General features: G+C 43.1%; 1 protein-coding gene across 1 annotated transcript in view; it reads right to left on the bottom strand.

Annotated features, from left to right (window-relative positions):
- CLINT1 (clathrin interactor 1) overlaps positions 1 to 25,183 on the bottom strand; it is a 1,421,335-nt gene that overhangs the window by 1,054,682 nt on the left and 341,470 nt on the right. The window contains exon 3 of the mRNA XM_044069360.1: positions 11,647 to 11,743. Within this exon, the coding sequence (XP_043925295.1) occupies positions 11,647 to 11,743 (97 nt within the window). The remainder of the gene's footprint in view (positions 1 to 11,646; positions 11,744 to 25,183) is intronic.

The raw sequence follows: 25,183 nt of genomic DNA, 5'->3' as shown, positions 1-25,183 counted from the left end.
ATAACACCAACTGTTCAGATAATTAATACAAAGAAAGATTTCAGGAGATAATAAGCTGAGAGAAAATTAGGGAGTAAGTTTGGGTAGTAAGGTGTACGGAGCAATATAATAACAGAGTAGAAATGCCAGAAGAAATGAGGAAGACAAAAATATAAAGCAATGAGCATAATAGAGAGGTAGCCTGAGGAGGGAGATAAACCTGGGCTAGAGCAAGAACATATTCAGTGGCTAGGAAATAATTTTTTGCTGCAATCTTAAATTTTGTTAGAGAGGGTACGAGGGTTAAGTCAGGAGGAAGTGAGTGCCAAATTTTTGCTATGTAATTGGAGAATACTGAGTCACCGGCATCAGGGATACCTACACCTCCAGGTTAGTGGCGCAGCATGATACCTCTGAGATCATCCATGTGCAACTAACATCGGGCAAATCTGCAATGCAAATTGTGGCCTGCTACAGATCACCCTCCATGACCCAGGACCACCACTCCACCTTTCTGGAGACAATGGAAAACATGAAGGTCTTACCAAACACCCTGATATTGGGCAATTTCAATTACCCTACCATTCACTGGGAAAACAAATTCCCAGGCCCAGTGCTTCCTGGAATTCATCAACTCAAATGCCCTGGATCCGCTGGTAAACTCCCCTACCAGAGGTGAAAACATATTGGACCTGGTCATCACCAACATGGGCAACAGGTGTTCCATACCAGAGGCCAACCCGTCACTGGTTAGATCACTCTGGATGTCCACACCCCACCACCACCCCCAACTAAGGAAACCACAGTAAAAAAAACTTTTCTAAAGCAAACTTCACCTTACTTAAGACAGAGGTGGTAAGTTTCACAGCCCCCACGCTAACGGATAACACTGCCCAAGATGCAGAAACCTTTACAAATGCACTCTATGAGCACCTACAAGGATGCATGGATCGTGCCATCCCTAGCAAAACCAAGACTCACTCCTCTAAGACAAGGAAACCAGTTTGGTGGACCCCTGCAATAAACAGGCTATACAATAGAAGGGGGAAACTAGTTCAGAAAAAAGCAAATCCCAAGAAGGAAAGACATCCCTGATCGGTATCAGTAAGAAACTGAGGTCCCTCATGAAATAACCCAAGGCTAACTTCGAAAGAAAAATAGCAAAGGATTCAAAAGATAACCACAAAGCCTTCTTTAGCTATGTTAAGAATCTAAGTGGCAACTCGCAGATATGCACTAAACTAGTGCAAAACAGCACAAAATATACTGAACCTACTGATATTGCCAACATCCTGGCAGATAGATTCAGTGCAAACCTCACCCCCCTCTCACCTCCAAAAGGGCCCACAACAATACCGGAAAAGTGTAGTGCCCCAAAAATCACAGATGCACAGGTGAAAACAGCCCTTTCAAAAGACAAAAACACAGCATCAATGGGACCAGATGGTGTCCCAGGCTGCGTCTTGCACGAACTACAGAACAAACTAACCCCCCCCCCACCTAAACGCGCTGTTCAACCTCAGCCTGTCCACAGGCTACATGCCCATAGAATGGTGCACAGCAACTGTTATTCCTCTCCACAAAGGAGGGGCCACAACTGACCCTGGTAACTATCACCCCATAAGCCTGACTAGCCTGGTCTGCAAGGCTATGGAGCGCATCATCATGGAACTCAAAGACAATGGGAATCTCCAAACACTTGACCCGACCCAGTTCGGCTTTAAGGGCAGATCATGCTTACTAAACCTGGCTGACTTCTTCGAGACAGTCACCAAAGGCCATAGACGAGGGAAAAGTGGTTCACACAGCCTACCTTGACCTCGCCAAGACTTTCAACACCATTCCCCACTCTGGTATTACAGAAAAACTCACCAGCCTGAACATAAACCCCTACGTCATGAGATGGGTTGCGAACTGGCTTACAGACAGAACTCACACGGTAAGAATAGCGAGCTCGAGGTCAGACTCTAAACCAGTCACAAGTGGTGTCCCACAAGGCTCGGTCCTGGGACCCCTACTGTTCAGCATATACTTCTCAGAAGTACAGGCAAACACAGGAGGACTATGGCTAACCAAGTTTGCCGATGACTGCAAACTGGGAGCCATAACTGACTCTACGGCTGACACGGACATCCTCCAAAAGGGCCTTACTGAGACGGACACCTGGTGTCAAAGTCATGGCCTCAAGCTAAATGCCAAAAAATGCATAGTCATCCCGTTTGGGAAAAACAAAACACCCACAAATTACCACATAGGTGGCAGCCCCCTTAATACAGAAGAGATAAGGGATCTGGGGACCCAGGTAGATAGTAATCTCTCCTTTGACAATCATATTGCCAAAGTAGTTCGGAAATCCTTCTATGTGGCCCATCTAATTACTATTGGGTTCGCATCTAGAAATAAAGATGTTATAGTGCCCCTCTACTCGTCACTCATTAGACCCATCATAGAGTACAATGTCCCATTTGGGATGTACCCCACAAGACACTTCCAACAGCTGGAAAGACCATAAAAGTACCTCACCAAGAGGATTACTGGTCTCAAACATATGTCCTATGCAGCCCAACTGAAAAAACTCCGGCTGTACGCAGTGGCATATCGCTTACTCAGAGGTGATCTCTGTCTGACTTACAAAGCCATGTCCAACTCAGAATTGATGGACATGCTCCACCTAAAGAAATCCCAAGTTCACTGCGAGCCACGCTCTCTAGTGAGCTAAACCTCGCCACAATAATAAATAGAACACGGTGGAAGGATAGATTCCGGTCACAGAGTCTCCCCATGCTTTGGAACAAAATTCCAAATTACATCAGGCAGAGCCCCTCACTAACATTCTTCAGGAGAAACCTTGACGAGTGGATGGGTAACAGAAAATACACCCCTGGGATCCATTCATTGGCTCTGCTTGACAGAGGATCAGTTAATTAATCAATGGGGCGGCGAAAGCAGACACACTCTAGCTAGGCTTAAAAATGCCCTTGGGCAGAGAGCTTAGTACCTACCTATGAACATATGATTGCAGGATTTAGAGGTTTTTACCATTAATTTATCAATAGATCTCAGTGGTCTGGTACTGATGTAAGGGGTAATTAAGGGTTGTACATGCAGAACTCTGTCTGGTTGGTTAAGTATTCTATGGGCCATTGTAAGCTGATTGTAGAGTAGTAGGTTAAGGAACTCGAGCCATTTTAGTAGTTTAGATTTTGACAGTGATGTGTGCGACAGGTAGCCCCTGTAGTGAATCTAGCGATATGGTTGTAGCAGACAGTTAATTTATTTAGTTCAGTTTTAGAGAGGTTAGTGAGAATGGGGGAGACATACAGGAGAGTGGAAAGTAGGTGGGTAAGTGCTGTGTTGGTTCTGGCCAAAGGGGATAAGAGGGCTTTGCTTCTGTATAGTGAGCCCAGTTTTTTTTTTTTTTTTTTTATTTATTTGATTAACACGAAGGTCAAATTTCAGACTATTGTCAATTAGTACTCCAAGTAGTTTGGTGTGGCTATCAGGGATGTTATGGCACCATTGTTAGATGCGATTCTGAAGGTGACATGAGGGGAGCGATGGGTTGGAGAGAAAGTACAGTTGTGTACACTTACCATAAATATAGATGTTCAAGTGTATTCACTGTTGCAGTCATTACATTTGAGTAATCTGCTGGCAGGTTGCCCTCAGTCAGCCTGAATATCAAAGTCTTGGGTCCTGCGTTGGTTGCTGTCTCCTCTTCCATGACATCAGGTCGTCAGGGGTATATGCAGCCGATGCCATTTTATTCAGTATTTCTTGCCCCAGATGTCAGGTGCCCCCCCAAATGGGGAGCAAAAAAATGTACACATATACAAATATATATATATATATATATATATATATATATATATATATGAGAACAGGAAGAAATGGAAACAGTTGATCTGCTGTGGTGATCCCTAACGGGAGTAGCCAAAAGAAGATATATAAATAAATAAATAAAGAGCAATATATAAGTAAATGCACTTTCAGCAACATAAACTTTACCTTCATCTAAAAGCAAATACACCACAAAGGCTTTAGAATATAATGAAGGAAAGAGAAGTGCTAGAAAAAAGGGGGATAGTGGGTGGGTAACCCGGACTGCAACAGTGAATACACTTAAACATCTACATTCATGGTAAGTGTACACAACTGTACTATGTTCTTAGTGTTTCACTGTTGCAGTCATTACATTTGGGTAGAATCCCAAAGCTATGGATGGGAGGATGGAACTAAATAGCATTAGGAGCAGCTATAAGGCCCTGCAGAACTTCAGTGGCAAAGCCTGCCCTGGACTTAGAGAAGAGAGGCAAATGATAATGATTTGTAAAAGTATGAAAAGCTCCAAGTAGCAGCTTCTAGAATGCCTTTGGTTGGAACTCCTCTGAGAAAGGCTGCTGAGGTAGAGGCAGCCCTGGTGGAATGTGACCTGATTGCCTTGGACACCGGTTTACCATGATGCAAGTAATAGAAACAAATGCAGTGGCTTATCCACTTAGAAATAGTCTGCTTTGATATAGCCTTCCCCTCTGATCCTGCAGCAAATGCCACCAGTAGTTGCTCAGACTTTCTTAGAGATTTGGTCCTGTTTAAGTAGAATCTTAGTTGTCTGTGTACGTCCAATGAATGCAGAATCCGCTCCCCCTTGTTCTGCGGATTTGGGTAAAATGTTGGCAGGTGAATAGTTTGGTTAAGAGCCACACTGGATACCACCTTAGGCATAAAGGAAGGATTGGTCCTGAGGGACACCCTGTCCGGGTAAAATGTAATAAAAGGCTCCACGACCACGAGGGCCTGTAGTTCTGAAACCCTTCTTGCTATAGTGATTGCCAAAAGGAAAGCTGTTTTTCAAGATAAAAACTTTATATCTGTAGTAGTTGCTGGTTCAAAAGGAGGCAGGGTGAGTCTTTCCAGCACAAAATTGAGGTCCCATGCAAGAGTTGGTGATCTTCTGGGAGGCCTTAATTTTTTGGCCCCTCTAAGATACAGTCTTAGCAGAGGATGAGAAAAGATGGGAGGCTCTGTGTTGCAATGAGCCGAGATGGCAGAGGCATGGATTTTTATTGAAGAAAAAGACAGGCCTTTGTCAAACATCTCAGTCAAGTATTGTAAAATCTGAGGAATATTTGGTTTTGCTGTGTCCGTTCCTTGTGCTTGGTTCCAAGCACAGAATCTCTTCCATTTATCAGCATAAGATTTTCTAGTACTAAGCCTTCTGGCTTCCAAAATGACATCCATCACAGATTTACTGAGAGGTGTTGTTTGAATAATTACATGATCAGCCATGCTGCCAGGTTCAGAGTTTGGAGCAGAGTGTGCAGAATTTGATTGCTCTGCTGAGACAGTAGATGAGATATTTGAGGCAGGTACCAACGAGGGAGTTGAGACATATTCCTTAGAACTGGGTACCCAGTGCTGGAGACACCAGTCCGGAGCAATTAGGATCATTTTTGTTTTTTCCTGTCTGACCTTTAGTAAGACCTTGGGGAGAAGAGGCAGAGGAGGAAAGGCATAGACTAAAAGTTTTTTCCAACTAAGGGATAGGGCATCCACTTTCCATGCTTGTCTGTGACCTTGTGCAGAATCATTTTAGTTGGTAATTCCAGTTGATAACTTTGGGGAGAGGCAAACAGATCTATGTCTGGGCTCCCCCACTTCTGTGTTACCATGCTGAAGACTTGTGGATCCAGTTTCCACTCGTGAGGGTCCATAAGACTTCTGCTTAGGTCATCTGCCAGAGTATTTTGTTTTCCTGGCAGGAATTGTGCTTGAAGATGTACTTGGTAGGTCAGGGCTGTGTCCCACAATGCCATGGCTAGTCTGTCTGCAAAGGGGGTAGTAATGTGTACCCCCTGCTTGTTTATGTACCACATAATCGTGGTGCTGTCCGTCTTTATCAGTAGTTGTCCTGGATGAAGCAAGTCCTTGAAGGCTGTCAGGGCATTCTGAACAGCTAGCATCTCTTTCTGGTTGATATGTAGATGCATTTGTTTTGGGTTCCATATGTCCTGAATGCATCTCCCCGCCAGGTGGGTTCCCCAAGCATAGTCTGATGCATCTGTAGTCAGGGTTTGGGTGGCAGGGGGTAGAGAGAAAGACCGTCCCTTGTTCTGGTGACATGTCTCTGCCCACCAAAGAAACTCCTGTTGTAGGCAGGGAATGAGAAGAATCATTGTTTCCAGACTGTGACGATGTTGACTCCATAAACTTTTTAGATACCATTGAAGTTTCCTCATATGCAGTCTTGCATATGGAATTAGTAGAATGCAGGATGCCATGGACCCTAAAGCCTGCAGAATTTGTCTTGCAGATAACTGGGTTTTTGTTGTCATCTGTTTGAAGTATATAGTCAGTTACCTTTGTCTGGCGTAAGGTAAGCCATCTGGACAGCTGTATTCAAGCTTGCACTCAGGAATGTAATTTTTTGAGAGGGTACCAGCTGTGATTTCTTTTCATTTATTGTGTACCCTAGACATGTTAGAAGCCTTTTTACAAATGCCAGATGTTGAAGAAGAATGTCCTTGTTTTCTGCTTGAATGAGACAAGTCGTCCATGTAAGGACAGATTTGTATGCTTCTTTGTCTGCAAAATGCAATTACTGGTGCCAGGCACTTTGCAAAGATCCTGGGGGCAGTAGATAAGCCAAAGGGCAGTGCAGAGAATTGGTAATGCATAAAACCTGCCTTGAAGCGGAGGTATCTTCTGCACAAATCCCTTATTGGGATATGCAGGTATGCCTCTTAAGTCTAGAGTCACTAACCAAGCGCTCTTGCCCAGCATGGGCAGTAGCTGTTGCAAAGTCAGCATTTTGAATTTTGGAATGTCCAGGAACATATTCAAAATTGATAAGTCCAGTATTGGACGCCAGGCATTGTCTTTTCTGGGTACCAGGAACAGTCTTGAATAAAAACCTTGTCCTTTTTCCTGTTCTGTTACTGGCTGAATAGCCCCCATATACATGAGGAACGTAACTTGTTTCTGAGCCTCTGCCCATTGATTTTGTGGCAGATCTGGCCAACCGTTTGGAAATGGCAAAGTATGGAAATGAAATCTGTACACCTGGGATACAATGTTTAATACCCACGTGTCCTGGGTAATTAACTGCCAATTTTGAGTATGAAGTGCTAATTTTCCCCCCAATGGGGATGCAAAAAGATAAGTGCTTGGTGATGGTAGAGGGAAGTCATTGAGACTGCTTACTGTAGGGTTGTGCTTTGTTTCCTCCCGATTTGGAGGTAGAGGCACCCCATTGCTTTGACCTGTAAGAACCCTGTGATTGGTATCTAAAGCCCTTTGAGTGCCTGGATTTGCCTTGTGATGCTCTGTTGGACACAGGAAAGGACCAATTTATAGTAGGTCAGTGCCTACTGAATCTGGGTGGCTGTACTTTAAGAAATCTTTTACAGTTTGCATAGATTTAGCTTTGTCTTTCATTTACTTTAAAACCTCTTCTGCCTTATTACCAAACAGAGTATCATGCTGTAAAGGTGCATCCAACAATTTAGCTGTAACATGATCAGGCAGATTTTGCTCCTTGAGCCAGGCATGCCTTCTAATCACAGATTCAGTAACTGCGGCCCTGCAAGAGGCCTCCAAAGAATCAAAACCACACTGCAAAGTATGCTTTCCAACCTGTTCTGTTGCATGCAATAATTCCTGTAATTCTTTATTTTCCACACAATCAGAAATCAACATAATTTTCTGTTTCAATAAGCCCATAAAATGCTGTTGATATTTAAGCACATGAAACTGGCAGTTTAAGGCCCTAATTACCAAGGTTGCAGACGTATAAACCTTCTTTCCCCATCTATCCAGCGCCCTGGAATCAGAGGGGGTAGGATTTTTGGCTGTAGAGGCCTTTACACCTTTGGGACCCTGTGAGATAGTTTCAGGATCAGCAGCAGGATTTCTGAATAAAAATTTGTGGGAGTCAGGGGCCCCGTAATATCTATCTGGCTTACTAGGAGCCGGAGGTAGGGAATCAGGAGCTGTGCTTGAGTCCAAAAACACATCAACAATGTCTAATACAGGAGGTAAATCCAAAGGCCTATGCTGAGAAAGAATAAGGAAATCCCTAAGCCTCTTTTTTGATTCAGAGAAATCCTGACTCTCCCAATGAAAATGTTCCCTTAAAGTATATAAGGTTTCTCCAAAAGAATAATCCTCAGGAGGAGAAGCAGATGGGATGGATTCTTCTGCATCTGAATCCTCATGGGGGGGGGGGGGGTATAGAAAATTCCTGATCAGAAGAGGGATCAGAAGAAACAGAAACCTGATATGAAGAATCATAATCAGTGTCTTGCCTAGGCCTCTTAGCGGGGGGGGGTTGGGAACCCCTGATCAAGGTGATTAAGTCCTCAGCCATTTTGATCATCTGTTTTTTTTTTAGGCATAGGGGCCTGAGCACGTGGCTCATGCATCAGTTTTTTAGTCTTAAAAGTTGTTTTTGAAGATGGCGTCGGTTCTACATAGAAATGTTGAGGCCAGAAAACAACCTCAGAAGCTGGTGCCTGCTCAGCGGCTCCGGACCCATCCGAGGGAGAGACATCCGCAGCATCCGCATGGGTCTCGGTAGAGGCCTGCGACTCAAAAGTAGCAGGCATCAGGGGCTGCAAAAGTGCCTCACTAAGTAACGGCGAACCGGCGACTGGATTAGGAGAAGCTTCGTCGTCGGTTTTGGACCGCGACGGTCTGTCTCTGTCTTTTTCTTTGCATTTTTTGTGAACTCCGGTAGTCAGATTGCTATCCGATGACATTTCAGGGTAATTAAATCTGGATCCAAAATATTTTGAAGCAAAAATATACAGACGCTTAACAGTGCATTGGTTAAATCTAGCACAAAACCGACAGCAAGGTACATTATGATCTGGGCCTAGGCAAGGAATACAGTACAAATGAAAATCCTTATGAGGTATTTGCTTCCCACAAGTAATGCAATTATTAACTTTTACTGACATCGGTAAGGAGCAAGAAAAAGTTTCCCCAATGGGGTACTTAGCTTTAATTGAAGACTTTGGTTCTGAAACTCGAATGCGAAAATTTCAGGAGTCGGCCGACCGGCACTTGCGAACTGCTTCTGCTTCACGCACCGCGCGGCAAGAAAGATGGAATAAAATGGCATCGGCTGCATGTTTTATACCCCTGATGACCTGCCGTCATGGAAGAGGAGACAGCAACCAACGCAGGACCTAAGATTTTGATATTCAGGCTGACTGAGGGCAACCTGTCAGCAGATTACCCAAATGTAATGACTGCAACAGTGAAACACAAATAACATCAGCGATAACTTGGTTTTGTTAGCATTTAGTAGTAGATGTCTGCTAGAGAGCCAGCTTTCGACTAAGTTAAATGTTTTCTGGGTCAGGAACTGGAGCAAAGCCAACAGTACCAACAACCAAACGTTGGTCAGTCTGACAGATGCATGACCTGTGTTCAGGCTAGCAGCGAGATAATCTGAGGATCTCATGTGTACCTCCGTCCTTTATAACCAGACACACACGAGCTGAGGCCATACATCAGACATGCCCACGAGAAGGTAAAGTTTTGGTACTCCGGTTGGAGATCAGCGATGAAAACTCATCTGTGATGAACACTACAGCAGTGACTTCAGTTTGGACATCTAAAAGAACTCATGGACAGATGACACCTATATACCAGGTATGTGGAAACATCCTAGGTAAGACATCAGCCCAACCATGGGGAAAAGGGTCCCAGCTCTGAAATGCCAGGCTGGATACCAGCCTGCAGCAGAAATCACTATAGCTGCAACAATGACCCCATAAAAAGTTTTAGAGCAAACACAACTTAGGTAAACTCTAGGTAATATACCCTTGCCTTAATGAATTTAAAATGAAAAAGGCATCCTGTATTAGCCTCCTGTTAAATGAAGGCTCCTCTAGGAACTGTAAACCTGGAACATTTATTAAATGCTGAAGATTAGGCTGACAATCAGAAATGGCAAGTAGCACTTGAAGCTGAAACAGCATGCATCTTTAATCAATTTAGAATGGAAAGGTCATCCTGCAGTAACCTTATGGCGAGCAGTGAATTATCTGGGAACTATAGCTCTAGACTGTCCAAAATTAGCAAACAATCTGTAAACAGATGGACTGGAATGGAAAGTAGTAAAAGAACCTAAGAAAATAAGGCTCCCTGCTTTAATTCATAAAGGAATGGATGACCTGCAGTAGCCTTCTTGTGAACCCTGAACTTCTAGGAACTGTACCTTATCACATGTTTCAACTAGTCAGCTGGGTGGTGGTCTCAAATATACCTTCTGCTTGTTAAACAAATCTTTTCAGTGCCTTACTCTTATAACAAGATCCTTTCAAAACTAGTTCTATCTGATTCAGCAATACTTCTTGCAGCAATAACAATACTGCTGCTCACCAACACTGCTGCTGTTTACTGCTACTGCTACTGATGTTTTTAAGTAAATTTTATCTCATCTTCTTGGATGTGTTTCTGAACTTTAAATATATACACCATGTAATCTATTTATTTATTTTATTTTACATTTGTTGACCGAGCTAGTCTAGCTGGATATATTTCCATTTTCAGTAGAGGCCCGGGGAGAAAAGCTCCACATAAAACATAACAATGAAACATATTGTTAATAAACACATAGAATAAAAAATAAGAAAAAATTAGTAATAAAAAATTGGTAAAAATAATAATAAATTGGTGATAAAATTAACAAAAATTAAGGCACATCATCAATAGAAGTCATGACTAGAGTTAGGTCAGTTTGAAAGCTTCTTACTTAATACAAACAGGCTATGCCATAAGGCTCCTACTATAATAAGAAAAAGTACAAGAGGGTAGAGAAGAAGGAGGAAAAGTGTAAGGTAAAAAGAGAGGGAAGAGACAGTAGTCAAGAAATGAGAGAAGAAAGCGAAAAAGACAAACAAGAGGAGATGGGAGAGGTGAGAGAAATAGGTCAGAGCATAGAAGGACTACAAGGGAAAAGAAAAGGTAATTGCTAAGTATAAGCACAAAGTAGGGTTAAAGGTCGAGAGGGGGGGGGGAGAAGTCAGTCAGGTGTTCTACATGAACAAAGCCAGTGATTTTGGAAGTACAGTTTGATTTGTTGTTTGAAGAGGGAGGGGTAGGGATGTGATTAGAGTTATATCCCTAGGTAGCAAATTCCATACTCGGCCTACAGTGTTAGTGAATAAAGAGTCACCAGCTAAGTTGTGAGCTTTTATGGGTTTGGTCAAGAGTTTACAAGAGGAACGAAGGGAGGTAAGATTGTTATAAGGGAGTAAAAGCTGTGATAGAATAGGGGTGTTATCAGGTTGGTACAGAATTTTGTGGGCAATAGTAAGTTGTGAGATTATAAGATAGTTTTGTAGTCCTAGCCAGCCTATCTATTATCTTATTACAAATTTAAAAATTATGAATGCACACTTGGGGACTGTAATACTTTATGATGGAATTATAAGCGTTTCTCCTGTTCTGATCAACAAAGAGCAACCACGAACAAATCATAACTTTTTATTGTGAAAGCTAAAATTGTCATGGACAAACACAGGACTCATTTGAGAAATGATCAAACTGTGAAACAGCATGAAAATTCTTGTCTGCACATACTAGTTACAAAGTACGCTGGTAAAATAATATATACTAACAATCATACAGCAAATAAAAATCAACTTTACATGCCTTATATACTCTCCTCCAGTTCTTTTTATTGTCCTTCAGCATACGTGTCCACAGCATGTTCATAAGTTCTGGAAACTGTTCATACATAAATGTTGCTCTGGAAGTTGGAAATAAAGATTAAGTTATCCAAAAGCTATCATAAACAGCTGTTTCAAATGTAAAAAGACAAAAGTAATTTACCAAGTTTAGCAGTAGGTGGCGTAACTACCATGCTTACTAACTTCCTGGTCAATTTCCAACTGCCATCTTAAATTAGTTCTTCAGAAGGAAACCAGTAGTAACTCAGTACACAATAACATTGGAAAGAACTTGAAACTACATCCTGGGGGTCCACTGATGCTGTTTTGCTATCACATTCAAATTTAAATAATTTTACTTTCATTAATTATTTCTGAAGAAAACCATTGGTCAAAATTGTCAGTTTTAACATTTAGTTTCAACCTGTATATCGCTTGCATACCCAAAGTTCTCACAAATTAAGCAGCATCTTTTTTTCTTGTTTCTACCAAAGGTCTCCTGACAGGTGTTACTGGATATGTTATGTTGTCTTGCTGCAGTGCTACCCCAGCACAGTTGGGTCTTACTGCAGCACATCCTCTGTTCTATACGCATGTTCACACACAAAATTGTGTGTGTGTATACACGCGCTTTAAAATGGTGGAGCTAGGACTAACACAAGATGACCAACAATATGTTTCAGACCTGAAAAGACATTAAAAAAGCAAACACGTTTACCAGTGCAACATGACTGACCATAACACTGACACCTCAGTTATGATGCGTTATTTTTCATTTGTTAACAGAGAAAGTACAGCTGGAAAACTTCACTTTTAGTGGGGTCCTGAGGAGAAGAATCTCTAAAACAGAACAAAAGCATACTCACTATACACAGTAACAAATACCTTTATTAACAAAATATCTAAAGCAGTGAAAGAATAACTGCAGGGTGATAGGTAATGTCTTGTATGTACAGAGAAGCAACCATAACACATGATTAGCAGTCTTACCAATGCACAAGAAGAGACTAAGTCATTCTCAGATAACCTGATTAACCCAATGCAAGGTCACAGAGGAGAAAGGGCTTATCCTAACTTTCAATGGGTGCAATGTAGTGAAACTTATCCTGAACATGACACCAGCCCAGTCCAAGATGCACACATTCATTACACATACACAGATGTGTATGCACAAGCACACACAGCCACCAACTCCTACAAGCATTCATCTACCCTACTTCCATTGGGTATGGAAAGAAATGGGAGTGCCCAGCAAAACTCATGTGGATATCACTGGAAGCTGTTTGGACACTGTGCAAAAGGTACCCCAACTGTGAAACAAACCACAGAGCAAAACACTGTGAAACAGCAATGGTAACCACTGCATCACCCTCTCTTGGGTTATAAGATGTAGTAAAAGTAGCAACAGATGTAGCAGAAAATAAAAAGTGCAGCCCCGGAAACGGACAGACTATGTCAAGTTTAAACTTGGCATTCATTACGCATTAAACAAAAATTACCCGTGGTATTACCATTTAACAAAGTCTTTACAACTTTGAGCTGTAAATAATACAGTAGGAATTTGGCGACAAAATGTTATGCCATATAACAAAATATTGAATATTCACTGATCAAGCAGGCCTGGAACAAGGAATGTATTAGTAGCTGAATTAAGTAATCTCACTTATGTTTCAGTGTGACTAAAAAGTTTTTCAATGCAGTCATATAAGTCTGGCTTGCTGGCAATGGCAAATTCCAACAGTGTTAATTTGGGCAGCCACAAACAGCTCACATCTGTAGGAGCTCCACTGGCTAGTGCTGAAGGGCAATTCCGGTGGTAGATTTGACAAGGCCCACAAAGCCACTTGCTGAAACAGCACCCTATGGATAGGGGTCAGAATTCAGTCACTTAACCAAATAAACAGTTATATTTCTGCTCCTTGCCACAGCAGAAGGCCTGTAAATATTGAAAAATAAACATATGGTCACAGAAGTAAAAAAGGCAACAGCTGCAACAACTTCAGGTACTTTTTTTCCCCAATCCTGGTAAGTAACTAATTATTGGCAGCTAACAGCTTTCCAGTGTGAGACTATTTTGCTGTGTGGACTAGTTAGTGTGCAGCTGTGTGTCAGTGTAAACAGAGTTAAATACACTGTGTCCCCAAATAACTATTACTTTATTTTGCTTTATTACAGTTGGACATCTGAAATATGCAGACAACAAGCTATAACTCATGGGTACAAGGCTGTCTATAGATGAAAATGTCTGACTCATAGACATTTGGTTAAGATACAGAAAGATGAACACATGCCTCTTCTGTCTCCATGCCTTCCACCGCGATTTCTAGAGAGAATCTGCAGTAAAACTTGTGAATCTAGAGGGAAATTACACAATATTGCCTCTTTTAGTGGTCTGTGGTATTCTATGTCCTACAAGATGACAAATCAAGAGACTTAAACTTTCTCAACGAGAATAAGCAGGAACTGGCATCTAACACAATTCCTCAAAATACATCACAGCTGTTAAAGCCTGAAGATCCTGAATCAGAGATGGTAACTTTTTAACACATCTGCTACAAATGAAAAACCTGAAAAGATTATGGCTATGCTACAAAAGATTAAACCCCCTCATTTGTTCATTGATTAGTTAAGTAGAAACAATAGACAGGAGACTGTAGGAAGCCTTGACTTCTTGCTCCAACCATATTGCCAAGATGTGCACATCTATGGCCGGATTAACCCAGATGATGGTTTCACTTAAAGCCAGATTGGACCTTATGGAGTAAAGACAAAATGATCAGGAAGTTCGTGCTACTCATTAAAAAATGAAAGTTATGCAATTGTCATAATGATCTGTGTTGTCTGTTTCCATCCTTCAACTGTTGGGTTTCAGATCCAACCTCAGATCTGACTTTGGCCATTTTTCCAGACATTAGGATCTGTAGCTCAGGCTCCTCCCCTTATCCATAATCCCCTCATGTCCCCAACATTAGCCGAGATCGACTTTGCCTGTAATATGATGATAAAGAAAAAAATTAGGAAACTATATCAACACAGATTATCACAGGATCACAAGGTCACACAAGGAAAAGAAAATTCTGCTCTGGAACTGAAACAGTTTGACATCCTGCCCAAATGGCAAACCAAACAGCCATACCAAAGCCAAAAAAGTTTAAGCCTCCATACAATGGAAAAGAAAGGAGGAAGGGAAGTTGAGGAAGGACAGAAACAGACAACACAGATCTAAGTGCATAAATTTCGTATCTGATGTTGTCTTTTATATCCATTTCTGAACTGATGGGCCAGAGTCTCAGGCTACTTGGCTCCAAAGGTGGTTTTATGGAAGGATATTTGGGAGAACAACAGAACCAAAAGCCACCCTATCTCTGGAAAGCAAATCCTATTTGTAGTGGGAAATTATGGTATGAACATTAGACCAGGTGCAGCAGTAGAAATGTCATCAATGGAGGCCCTAGAAAAGAATGCTGAAAAAGTAGAAACTGATCTTGTCAGATGTGTCCTATGTAGTTTAGGTAGAGTAAAATCTTTTTCCTTATAAACATGGGATATGCAACTAGTCAACCATCTAGCTAAAGTAACCTTGGAAACGTCTTGTCCCACCTTAGCTTTAGAAAAGGAAACAGTTGATCTGACTTTCTGAAAGGTTTGGTTTGATGGAGATAGAAAAGTAATTGTCTATGCACATCCAACAGATAAAAAAAATATTCTCCTTTATCAGAAATTCAGAAAGAAAAAGTACAGTTTTGTACCTACCATAAATGTAGATGTCCGATAGGTATGCATCTGCAGTCATAACATATGGGTTGTCCTGCCTCAGGCAGCCCTTCGGTCGGCCAGAATCCAAAGTCTGGGTCTGGCCTCGGCTGATGTCGCACTTTCCCCGACGTCAGAGCTTCTGGGGTATAAAGGTATCAGCCGACGCCATTTTCCTCAGTGTTTCTTGCCCCAGATGCCAGGTGCCCTCTAGGAAGGCTAAATTTGGTTGAATACTTAAAAGTTCCAAACAGTAGCAAATTATATACATATATATATATATATATATATATATATATATATATATAAACAAACAAATACATCATAATAGATTCCCCCAGCTAGCTGAAAGAGGGGTAAGCACCCTAGGAATACCACAGAGGGGAAGGAGGGTGGGTAATCCTGACTGCAGATGCATACCTATCGGACATCTACATTTATGGTAGGTACAAAACTGTACTATGTCCTTCAAGGATGCATCTGCAGTCATAACATATGGGTAGAATACCATAGCCAAACTCGGGGAGGAGGTACTAAGAGAAGGATGGTGTAGTTAAGATCCCCTGCAGAACTGCAGTTGCAAACCCTGCTCGGGATCTGGAGTATAAAGGTAGATTGTAATGCTTGGCAAATGTATGCACGGAGCTCCAAGTAGCAGCTTCTAAAATGTCCTTGGTAGCCACCCCTCGTAGGAAAGCTGTAGTGGTGGCTGTGGCCCTTGTGGAATGAGGCCTGATATTTTCAGGAGCTGTCTTTCCATGAAAGGAGTAGCAAAAGCGAATGCAATTTCCTATCCATTTTGAAATTGTCTGTTTGGAAATTGCTCTTCCTTGCACCCCAGTTGCATATGCTACAAAAAGTTGATCAGTTTTTCTGTTGGTTTTAGTTCTGTCCAGATAGTAGCGTAGTTGTCTGTGTATATCCAAGGTGTGCAAAAGTTTTTCTCCTTTGTTCTGTGAGTTAGGGAAGAACGTAGGCAAATGAATACCTTGGTTCAAGGATACCCTGGATACCACCTTTGGCATGAAAGTAGGATTGGTTCGCGGTGACACTCTATCCTGGTGGAAAATAAGAAAAGGCTGCACTGCCATTAATGCCTGTAACTCGGATACTCTTCTTGCTGAAGTGATTGCCAGCAAGATAAAAACTGTAGGTCTGCTGATGCTGCTGGTTCAAAAGGAGGAAGTGTCAATTTTTCCAGCACAAAATTGAGATCCCATGCAGGTAGAGGGGGTCTCCTTGGAGGTTTAACATTTTTGATCCCTCTCAAAAATTGTCTGAGAAGAGGGTGAGAGAAGATAGGTGGATCCATATTGTATTCTGCTGAAATTGCTGAAGCATGAATCTTAATGGAAGAATAAGACAGGCCATTGTGGAACAATTCTGCTAAGTATTCTAGGATGTGTGCTAGGTTTGCCACTGTGACATCTGTGCCCTTTGATGTGCTCCAAATGAGAAATCTCTTCCATTTAGCTGAGTATGTCTTCCTTGTGGAAGGTCTGCGAGCCTCCAGGATAATGTCCTTCACCCTCTGAGATAAAACAGTTTGGTTTGGTTTTAAGGAATTTTCCAGGCAGTTAGTTGCAATGTTTTCAAGTTTGGATGCAGGGTCTTGAAATTGTTCTGCGTTAGAAGAAGAGGCCATAGGGGAAGAGGCCATGAGTTCTCCTGAGACATGCTTCTCAGTAGCGGATACCAGTGTTGTCTTGGCCAGTCCGGAGCTATTAGTATCACCTTTGGTTGTTCCTCTCTGATCTTCAGTAGAACCTTGTACATCAATGGGAGAGGTGGAAAGGCATATACTGTTAGGGCATTCTAGCTGAAAGAGAGAGAGTCCACCCTCCAGGCTTGTGGGTGGTATGTCCTTGAGCAGAATTTCTTCAGTTGGTGGTTGAGTGGGGAGGCGAACAGATCTATGTCTGGCATTCCCCATTTCTTTGTTATGAGTTTGAAGATGTCTGGATGCAGCATCCATTCGTGTGCATCCGTGGTAGTTCTGCTCAAGCTGTCTGCTAGTGAATTCTCTTTTCCTGGTATGAATTTGGCCTGCAGCTGGATATTGAGATTCAGGCATAGGTTCCACAGACTCATTGCCATCCAGCATAGAGTGTAGGAATGCATGCCTCCTTGTTTGTTTATGTACCACATGACCGTGGTGTTGTCTGTCCTTATTAACAGATGTCCTTGCTGGAGGAATGGTTTGAATGCCTCGATTGCATGCCTCACTGCCAGCATTTTGATTTATGTGCATGCTTAGCTGCCCTTGAGGCCATAGGCCTTGGATGCATTTGTCCTCCATGTGTGCTCCCCATCCTCGGTCTGAGGCGTCCGTGGTGATGGTCTGCCTTGTTTTTGGTTTGTTGAAAGGCAACCCTCTGTTGGACTGGCAGGCCTGAGCCCACCACAGGAATTCCTTTTGAAGGCATGGAATGATTGGTATCATGGTTTCTAGACTGTGACTGTGTTGAGACCATACATTCCTTAGGTACCATTGCAATTTCCTCATATGCAGCCTGGCATGTGGAATCAAGATTATGCAGGATGCCATGTAACCCAGGGCCTGCAGAACTTTCCTTGTAGTAAGCTGAGTTTGTCTTGTCAAAATCATGAAGTAATCTGGAAGTTGTTTTTGTTTTTCTTCTGGGAGAAAAGCCATCTGAGTGATTGTGTCCAGATCCGCACCCAAAAAGGTTATCCTTTGGGATGGCACTAGTCTTGACTTTTTGATGTTGACTGTGTATCCCAAGGCCTGTAGCAGGTGTATGACATAGGCCAAGTCTTTTAACAATTTTTTCTTGTTGTCCGCTTGTATTAGGCAGTCGTCCAGGTATGGATAAATTTGAATTCCCTGAAGTCTGCAATTACTGATGCCAGGCATTTCGTGAACACTCTGGGCGCAGTAGATAAGCCAAAGGGCAATGCTGAGAATTGATAATGCTCTGATCCTGCAAGAAATCTGAGGCGTCTTCTGCAATCTGGTCGGATAGGGACGTGCAGGTATGCCTCCTTGAGATCTAGAGTCACCAGCCAAGACTCCTTGCCCAGCATGGGAAGAAGTTGCTGTAGGGTCAGCATTTTGAATTTTGGCACAATGAGGTATGTGTTCAGTGCGGACAGGTCGAGAATAGGCCTCCATTGGTTTTCTTTTCTTGGTACAAGGAATAATCTGGAGTAAAATCCTTGGCCTTGTTCTATAGATGGTACCCTTTCTATAGCTTTCATCTGAAGTAAATTGCTGATTTGTCTTAAAGCCTCTGCCTTCTGGTTTGGTGGAAGGTTTGGCATTCCGCCCCTTTTTGGCAAAGCGTGGAAGTGAAACCTGTATCCTTTGTCTATTGTTTGCAATGTCCATGTATCCTTTGTAATGCAATGCCGGTTTTTTGAGAATAAAGCCAGCTTTCCGCCCAAGGGAGCTTCCAGTTGATCCCTGGTAGGCGGAATCAGAGTCAAGTCATTGGGTCTGTCCTGTGGTAGTGGTTGTAGTTGTTGCTGTGGCACTACTCCTCTGGTTGGCAGGCTGCCACTGACGGCCCCTGTAGGCACCCTTTGACTGACCTCTGCCTCTAGGGCGTCTGTTCCTGCCTCTCTGTGCTCTGGAGGTGTCTGGAAAGGACCAATTCTTTGTAGGCCAGTTTCTGCTGAACCTCGGAGGTTGGACCTGCAGGAATTCCTTTACTGTTTGCACAGATTTTGCTTTTTCTTCCACCTTCTTTAGAATCTCCTGTGCAGGGGAGCCAAATAAATTTTGTTTCTCCATTGGAGCATCGAGGAGTTTAGCTTTGACATGGTCTGGCAAAGATTGCTCCTTCAGCCAGGCATGCCTACGAATTACTGCCCCAGTCATAGCTGATCTAAATGAAGCCTCCAGTGCATCATAGCCACATTTTAAGAAATGATTACTGACCTGCTGAGAGTTGTGTACCAAATCCTGAAGGGATTTATGGTCTAAAGGTTCAGGTGAAGAAAGCTTCTTATTCAGCTGATCTAACACAAATTCCTGGTACTGTATCATATGGAATTGACAGTTTAATGCCCTGGCAGAAAGAGTAGCAGATGTATAAACCTTTTTTCCCCATCTCTCTAATGCTCTAGACTCTCTTTCAGAGGGTAGGGGATTTTTGGCAGTAGCAGCTGCAACCCCTTTAGGGCCCTGAGAAATAGTTTCTGGGTCTGCAGCATGGGCTTTATACAGGTGGAAGTAAGGATCCGGGACCCTGTAATATCTGTCAGGTTTGGCAGGGGCCGGGGGAAGAGAATCAGGTGCAGTACTGACATCATTGTACACATCATCAATTACAGTTAGAACAGGTGGTATGGCTAAGGGCCTATGCTGGGGCAAATGCAAAAAGGTCCTTAATCTTTTTCTAGAATCAGAGAAATCCTGACCTTGCCATTGAAAGTGCTCCCTCATGGAGTGTAAAGTCTCCCCAAAGGAAAATTCTTCAGGTGGGGAGGCCAAAGGAATAGAATCTTCTACATCTGAATCCTCATAAGGCGAGTAGGCCCCTTCTGATGGTCTGACAAATCAGATCCATCCGTGGAGTAATCTGAGGAGAGAGGTTCAGAGGGATCAGTCCTGGGCCTTTTGTCTGGAGGAGGTTGGGAGGCCCTGTCTGGGTGAGGTTGGGAACCCCTAATTAAGGATATAAGGTCCTCAGCAAGACTGAGAATCTGAGAAGTAGAGGAAGGCCTCTGGGAAGTAGATTTGGCAGGCAAAGTTTTTGAAAGTTTGGCAGCTTTTGCCCTGGAGAAGGCCTTAATAGACATTGAAGCTGGGGGCCTAGCTGCCCCACGTGCAGGGGTAGAAATGTCCAAAGGTATGGTGTCGGACAATTCTTGAGCACTAGCTTCGGTAGGGAGTTCTGAAGCAGACTCAGACGGGGCCTCTCTGGCCTCGGTGGTCGGAGGTATCGTTTCGGTAGCAGTAATAACCGTGGACTCTGTTTCAGCCGAAACCGAGACACTCGCGGTAGACCTAGCCGTGGTTTCAGCCAAAACCGCGGGCCGCGAGTGTCGGTCCTTTTCCTTGCGTTTTATGACCATATGCGAAGTCGGAGTCTCCGACGGCATTTTATAAGCAAAAGCGGTTCCAAAAAATTCCTCTGCAAACTCCGACCGACGTCTAAGAGTCCGTCGGTTGAAGGAGGCACAGGCTAAACAAGCTGATATGTCGTGGTCTGGGCCTAAGCAAGGAAGGCAGTAAGAATGGAAATCCTTATGAGGTATTTGTTTCCCACAAGTTAAACAATTATTTACTTTGTCTGACATCGGCTCAGGCAAGAAAGAGTCCCCAACGGGTACTTAGCTTTTCAAGTCTTCGGTAGCTGAAATCTCTGGATCTGACCGACCGGCACTTGCGAACAGCTTCTGCTTCGGGCACCGCGCGGCAAGAAAGACTGGGGAAAATGGCGTCGGCTGATGCCTTTATACCCCAGAAGCTCTGACGTCGGGGAAAGTGCGACATCAGCCGAGGCCAGACCCAGACTTTGGAATCCGGCCGACCGAAGGGCTGCCTGAGGCAGGACAACCCATATGTTATGACTGCAGATGCATCCTTGAAGAACATCTAGTAAATTAATGCACTGTGAGTGAAATGTGAGTGGCTACTTTAGGCAAAAAGGAAGGGTTGGTACATAGCAATACCCTATCATACTGAAATATAATACACAGAGTTTGAGACAACAAGGCTTGCAATTCCGATACTTTCCTAGCTGAGGTAATGGCAACCAGGAAGAGCTTTCCATGTCAGGAATTTTACGTCCACCTTAGGGGCATATTCAAATGGAGCTTGGGTTACAGCTTGGACTAAGTCATGTCTCAAGAAGGAGTAGGATTCCTACGAATAAGTCTAAGGAGGAAGATATCTTTGAAGAATGCAATACATAATTTACGAGAAAATAAGGAAGCACGATTCTTTCTTGAAAATTCGATACAGCTGCTAGGTGAACTTTGACAGAGGAAGAACTAGCTCTGTTGTGTAAAATACAGGTGAGAAAGTCTAAAACCACTGGTATAGCCGCTGAAAAGAGATCTAGATGCCTCTGAGAGGCCCAAATAGAGCATCTTTTCAATTTGTTCCTGTACACCTTTTCTAGTGGACTGCTTCATTGAAGAAGTGAGAATGTGGACCACTTCAGATGAAAGCCTGGCCTGATTAGCCAACATTGGAAGTGCAGAAACCATGTGGTTGATTTCAGAACTTGAATGTCCAAATGACGCAGAATTAGATCATGTACCCTAGGAGGGAGTACCAGATGAGACCATAGAAAGTGAAATCACACCTGATGAAGCCAGAGAGGAGCAATGAGGATGGACTGTGATAATCCTTTGCTATGCGTTCTACTGAAAATTTGGGATTAGAGGGGTTGCTGAATTGGCATACAAGATCAGCTCATTGGCTTCTCTCCTCACGGGGATCAGAGCAATCTGTCTGCTATGACACGACTTCCCAAGGTATGTGCATTGCTATTAAAAAGAGGTTGAAGATATTGCAAATACCACAATCTCACTGATTCTTGACACAACAGGTAGGAGAATGTTTCCCCTTACTTGCTGATGTACATGATTACTAACATGAAGTATGTCTGGACAGCAATCACCCCTGGAGGGAGGACATTCTGAAAAAGCCTGCAATGCTCAGAGAACTGCCCTCATCTCTAAGATGTTAATGTGTAGATTGTCCTCTGATGGGGATCATATGCCTTGGACCATCTTCCCAATGTAATACTGCTCACCCTAGATGGGAAGCATAAGTGGCCACAGAAGGTTTGGGAGGGGAAATGGCAAATGCACAGCCCCGGGATACTTGCGTAGATTGAATCCACCAAGCTATATGAGCCCTGCAGATGTTTAAGTGAATTCAAAAACTCATGGGTTGGTATCTGATGGACCAATGAACCACTAGTGTCCACTGTAACACTCTCAATTAATACCTTGCTAAGGGAACAGAGGTAATGGAAGCTGCCATTGACCCCTAACAGGATAGAAGCTGCAGGGCTAGTTTGCTTAATGCAGATAACCTGGTCTCCGCTAACCTTGCTATCTGAATGGCTGTGTTCAAGTGGGCTCCTTTGAATTCCAGAGTTTGGACTAGAGAGAACTGCGATTTGTTCTGGTTTACTGTAATTCCTAGGTGGGAACAAAGCTGGAGCAAACAGTTTCTGGCATGGACAAGAAGAGACCTGGTAGGAGCAGTAAGGAGCCAGTCATCAAAATGGGAGAACAACAGGAACCACTGCGGTCTGAGATGAGCTGCAACCACTGCTATGCATTTGGTGAGCACCTGGAGGCTGTGGTGAGACCGAAGGGCAGGGTTCTGAATTGAAAGTGATTAGCTCCCAACCAGAAGTGAAGAAACCTATTGGAGCATCTGTCCATTTTGATGTGGTAGTATACATCCTAAAGGTCTATCGAACACATCCAATCTTCTCTTCCTCAGGAGGGAAGAGGACAGACTGCACCATGATCATTCAAAACCTTGTGTGCTTGACATACAGATTCAGGTTTCTTAAGTCCAACATTGGCCTTCAGTCCCCATTCGTCTTTGGCACTAAAAACAATTCTGAATAAGTTCCGAACCTTTGCTAGTCTGGTGGGACCTCTTGGATGACTTGCTTTTCTAGTAGATTGTTTTTCTATCTCTAATGTTGCAGCTTTTCTTTAAGAGGGTGGACTATTTGTACTCGTGGACTATTTGCAGAGCGTGGATACAAGAAGGGAATGTAATAGCCTCTGGTAATAACTGTCTACAGCCAGGCATCTCTGATGATGGACATCCAGGCTACTGGGTGCAGAGACAAGCATACCCAGACTGCCTCAAAACTGCAACAGTCAAGCAACCCTTCAGAAGCACTTTTATAAGCTATTTAAAGTAGAATGCTGCATCTTTAATTTTAAGTTTGTTTGTGGTAGCACTTCACTCTGGACACTCTTTTACTCTGCTTTTACATTAGGAGGACTGGGATTCTTCCTCTAATGGCAGTAGGGGTTCACCTGGTCTATCTGAGTTGGGAAGCAAACAAAAGGGCTACAAGTGTAGTCGTTTTAATAGCCAGAAGGCTCAGTAGTCACTTTTCTGTACTTCCAGTGCTGGTATATATTTGGTACATTTATATGAGCTGTGCCAGTGCCCTGTACAGATACAAACATCTGGAAAAAAATGCTTATTTTCATTACTCTGTGCTAGTTACCTTACTATAGCACCCAGGACTATTGCTACTCAGACAGCATCTGATCTGGCAGTGGGCAGCATTGCTGGTTATACCTAGTAAGCACCACTCCCCTCATCCAGTTACAAACACCCTCCACTCCTATCCTTTCAAATACACATTAGGACCTGCAACCATGGATATACACTTTCCTGCTATTTCTGCATCCAGCTTGGTGGACATGGGTATTTCAGGCAATGTAACAACTGCCCCATGTACACTGACAACCACTTAATTCTCAAACAAACAAATATAATATGTGAGAGATGTAATTACACATTGTCATTGGAGGTTAGACTCTCACATACAGACACACAAAAAAACAAACAGGTTGTTAGCAACACGCACACACACTCCTCATAACACCTGTAAAGGACCACACATTTAGACCCGCATATGGCAAGGTGCTCACATGTAACTTAACCAAACCTCAAAGGCCTCTCAGGCACAGTCTTCATAAATGCCACATGTGCACAAACAAGACAATTCCCATCACAACACAGAAAGCCACATCTCACTGTACCTCAACTACCAAGCCTGTAAGGCAACACACTCCACAACCCAATACTCCGGTCATAGGAAATTCCATTGTGAGACACACTGATGTCTCTTGTACCAGGCTAGATAAGGGGGAAAAAGTTAGTTGCCTGCCAGGGGCCAGGATTCTCCAGATCATGCAATCACTCAGGTCACTTACCCCCAAGTACCAGTATGACTCAGTTATAGCCCATGTAGGCTCAAATGACCGGAGACATACCTCCTTGGACTACACAAAGAGAGACATGATTGAGATCTCAGAATGTGTGTCACAGGCAGATATGAGCTTAGCATTGAGCGGCACTCTACCATCTCCAAGGATGACTCCACAATACCAGTAGAAAGTGATCAACTTCAACTGGCTTAGATACTGGTGTCATTCCAAAGGGATCCAATACTTGTCAGCCTGGGAGGACATAACTGACAGGCCACTCTGCTTTACCAGAGATGTCTTCATCAGTCACCTCTAAGCTTTCAGATATTGGTCAAAACATTATCTACCACTACAGTGCCTTTTTTAGACATTGCCAAACAGACAAAGTGTCTAACATAAAAGCTACTCAGGACAAGCTAAAGGTGTTACTACTCAATGCTAGGAGCCTCAACAAGAAACTGCACTCCCTAAAAGCTCTCCTCACTCAGAAGAAAGCTGACATCTGTACAGTTACTGAAACATGGTTCAAAGCCAGAGAAAGCACTCCAGTGGTGCATGGCTATAACACTTTTCATACCACTACAACCACCCACTGAACATGAAAGAGCAAAAGGCGGAGCTGTATCCATCTACATAAAGAATAAGCACACTTCAAGACTTATCAAACAATAAGACATGCTTAAGCTACTCCACGTCCAACTAACCATAGGAAAAATTCATCACCATATTTTTGCTAGCTACAGGTCCGCCACCACGAATAAGAAAACCCATAAATCATACCTAAAGTTACTAGAATCACACACCATCCAGCCCAATACCATACTAGAGGGTGATTTTAACTACTCTCCATTACCTGGGGGGCACATATG

The sequence above is a fragment of the Protopterus annectens genome, chromosome 4.part0 (assembly GCF_019279795.1).
Source record: "Protopterus annectens isolate FY-2018-M chromosome 4.part0, PAN1.0, whole genome shotgun sequence".
In the NCBI taxonomy this organism is placed as follows: domain Eukaryota; kingdom Metazoa; phylum Chordata; order Ceratodontiformes; family Protopteridae; genus Protopterus; species Protopterus annectens.
The sequence above is the reverse complement of the archived record's forward strand: the minus strand, read 5'-3'. Positions and strand labels throughout refer to the sequence as shown.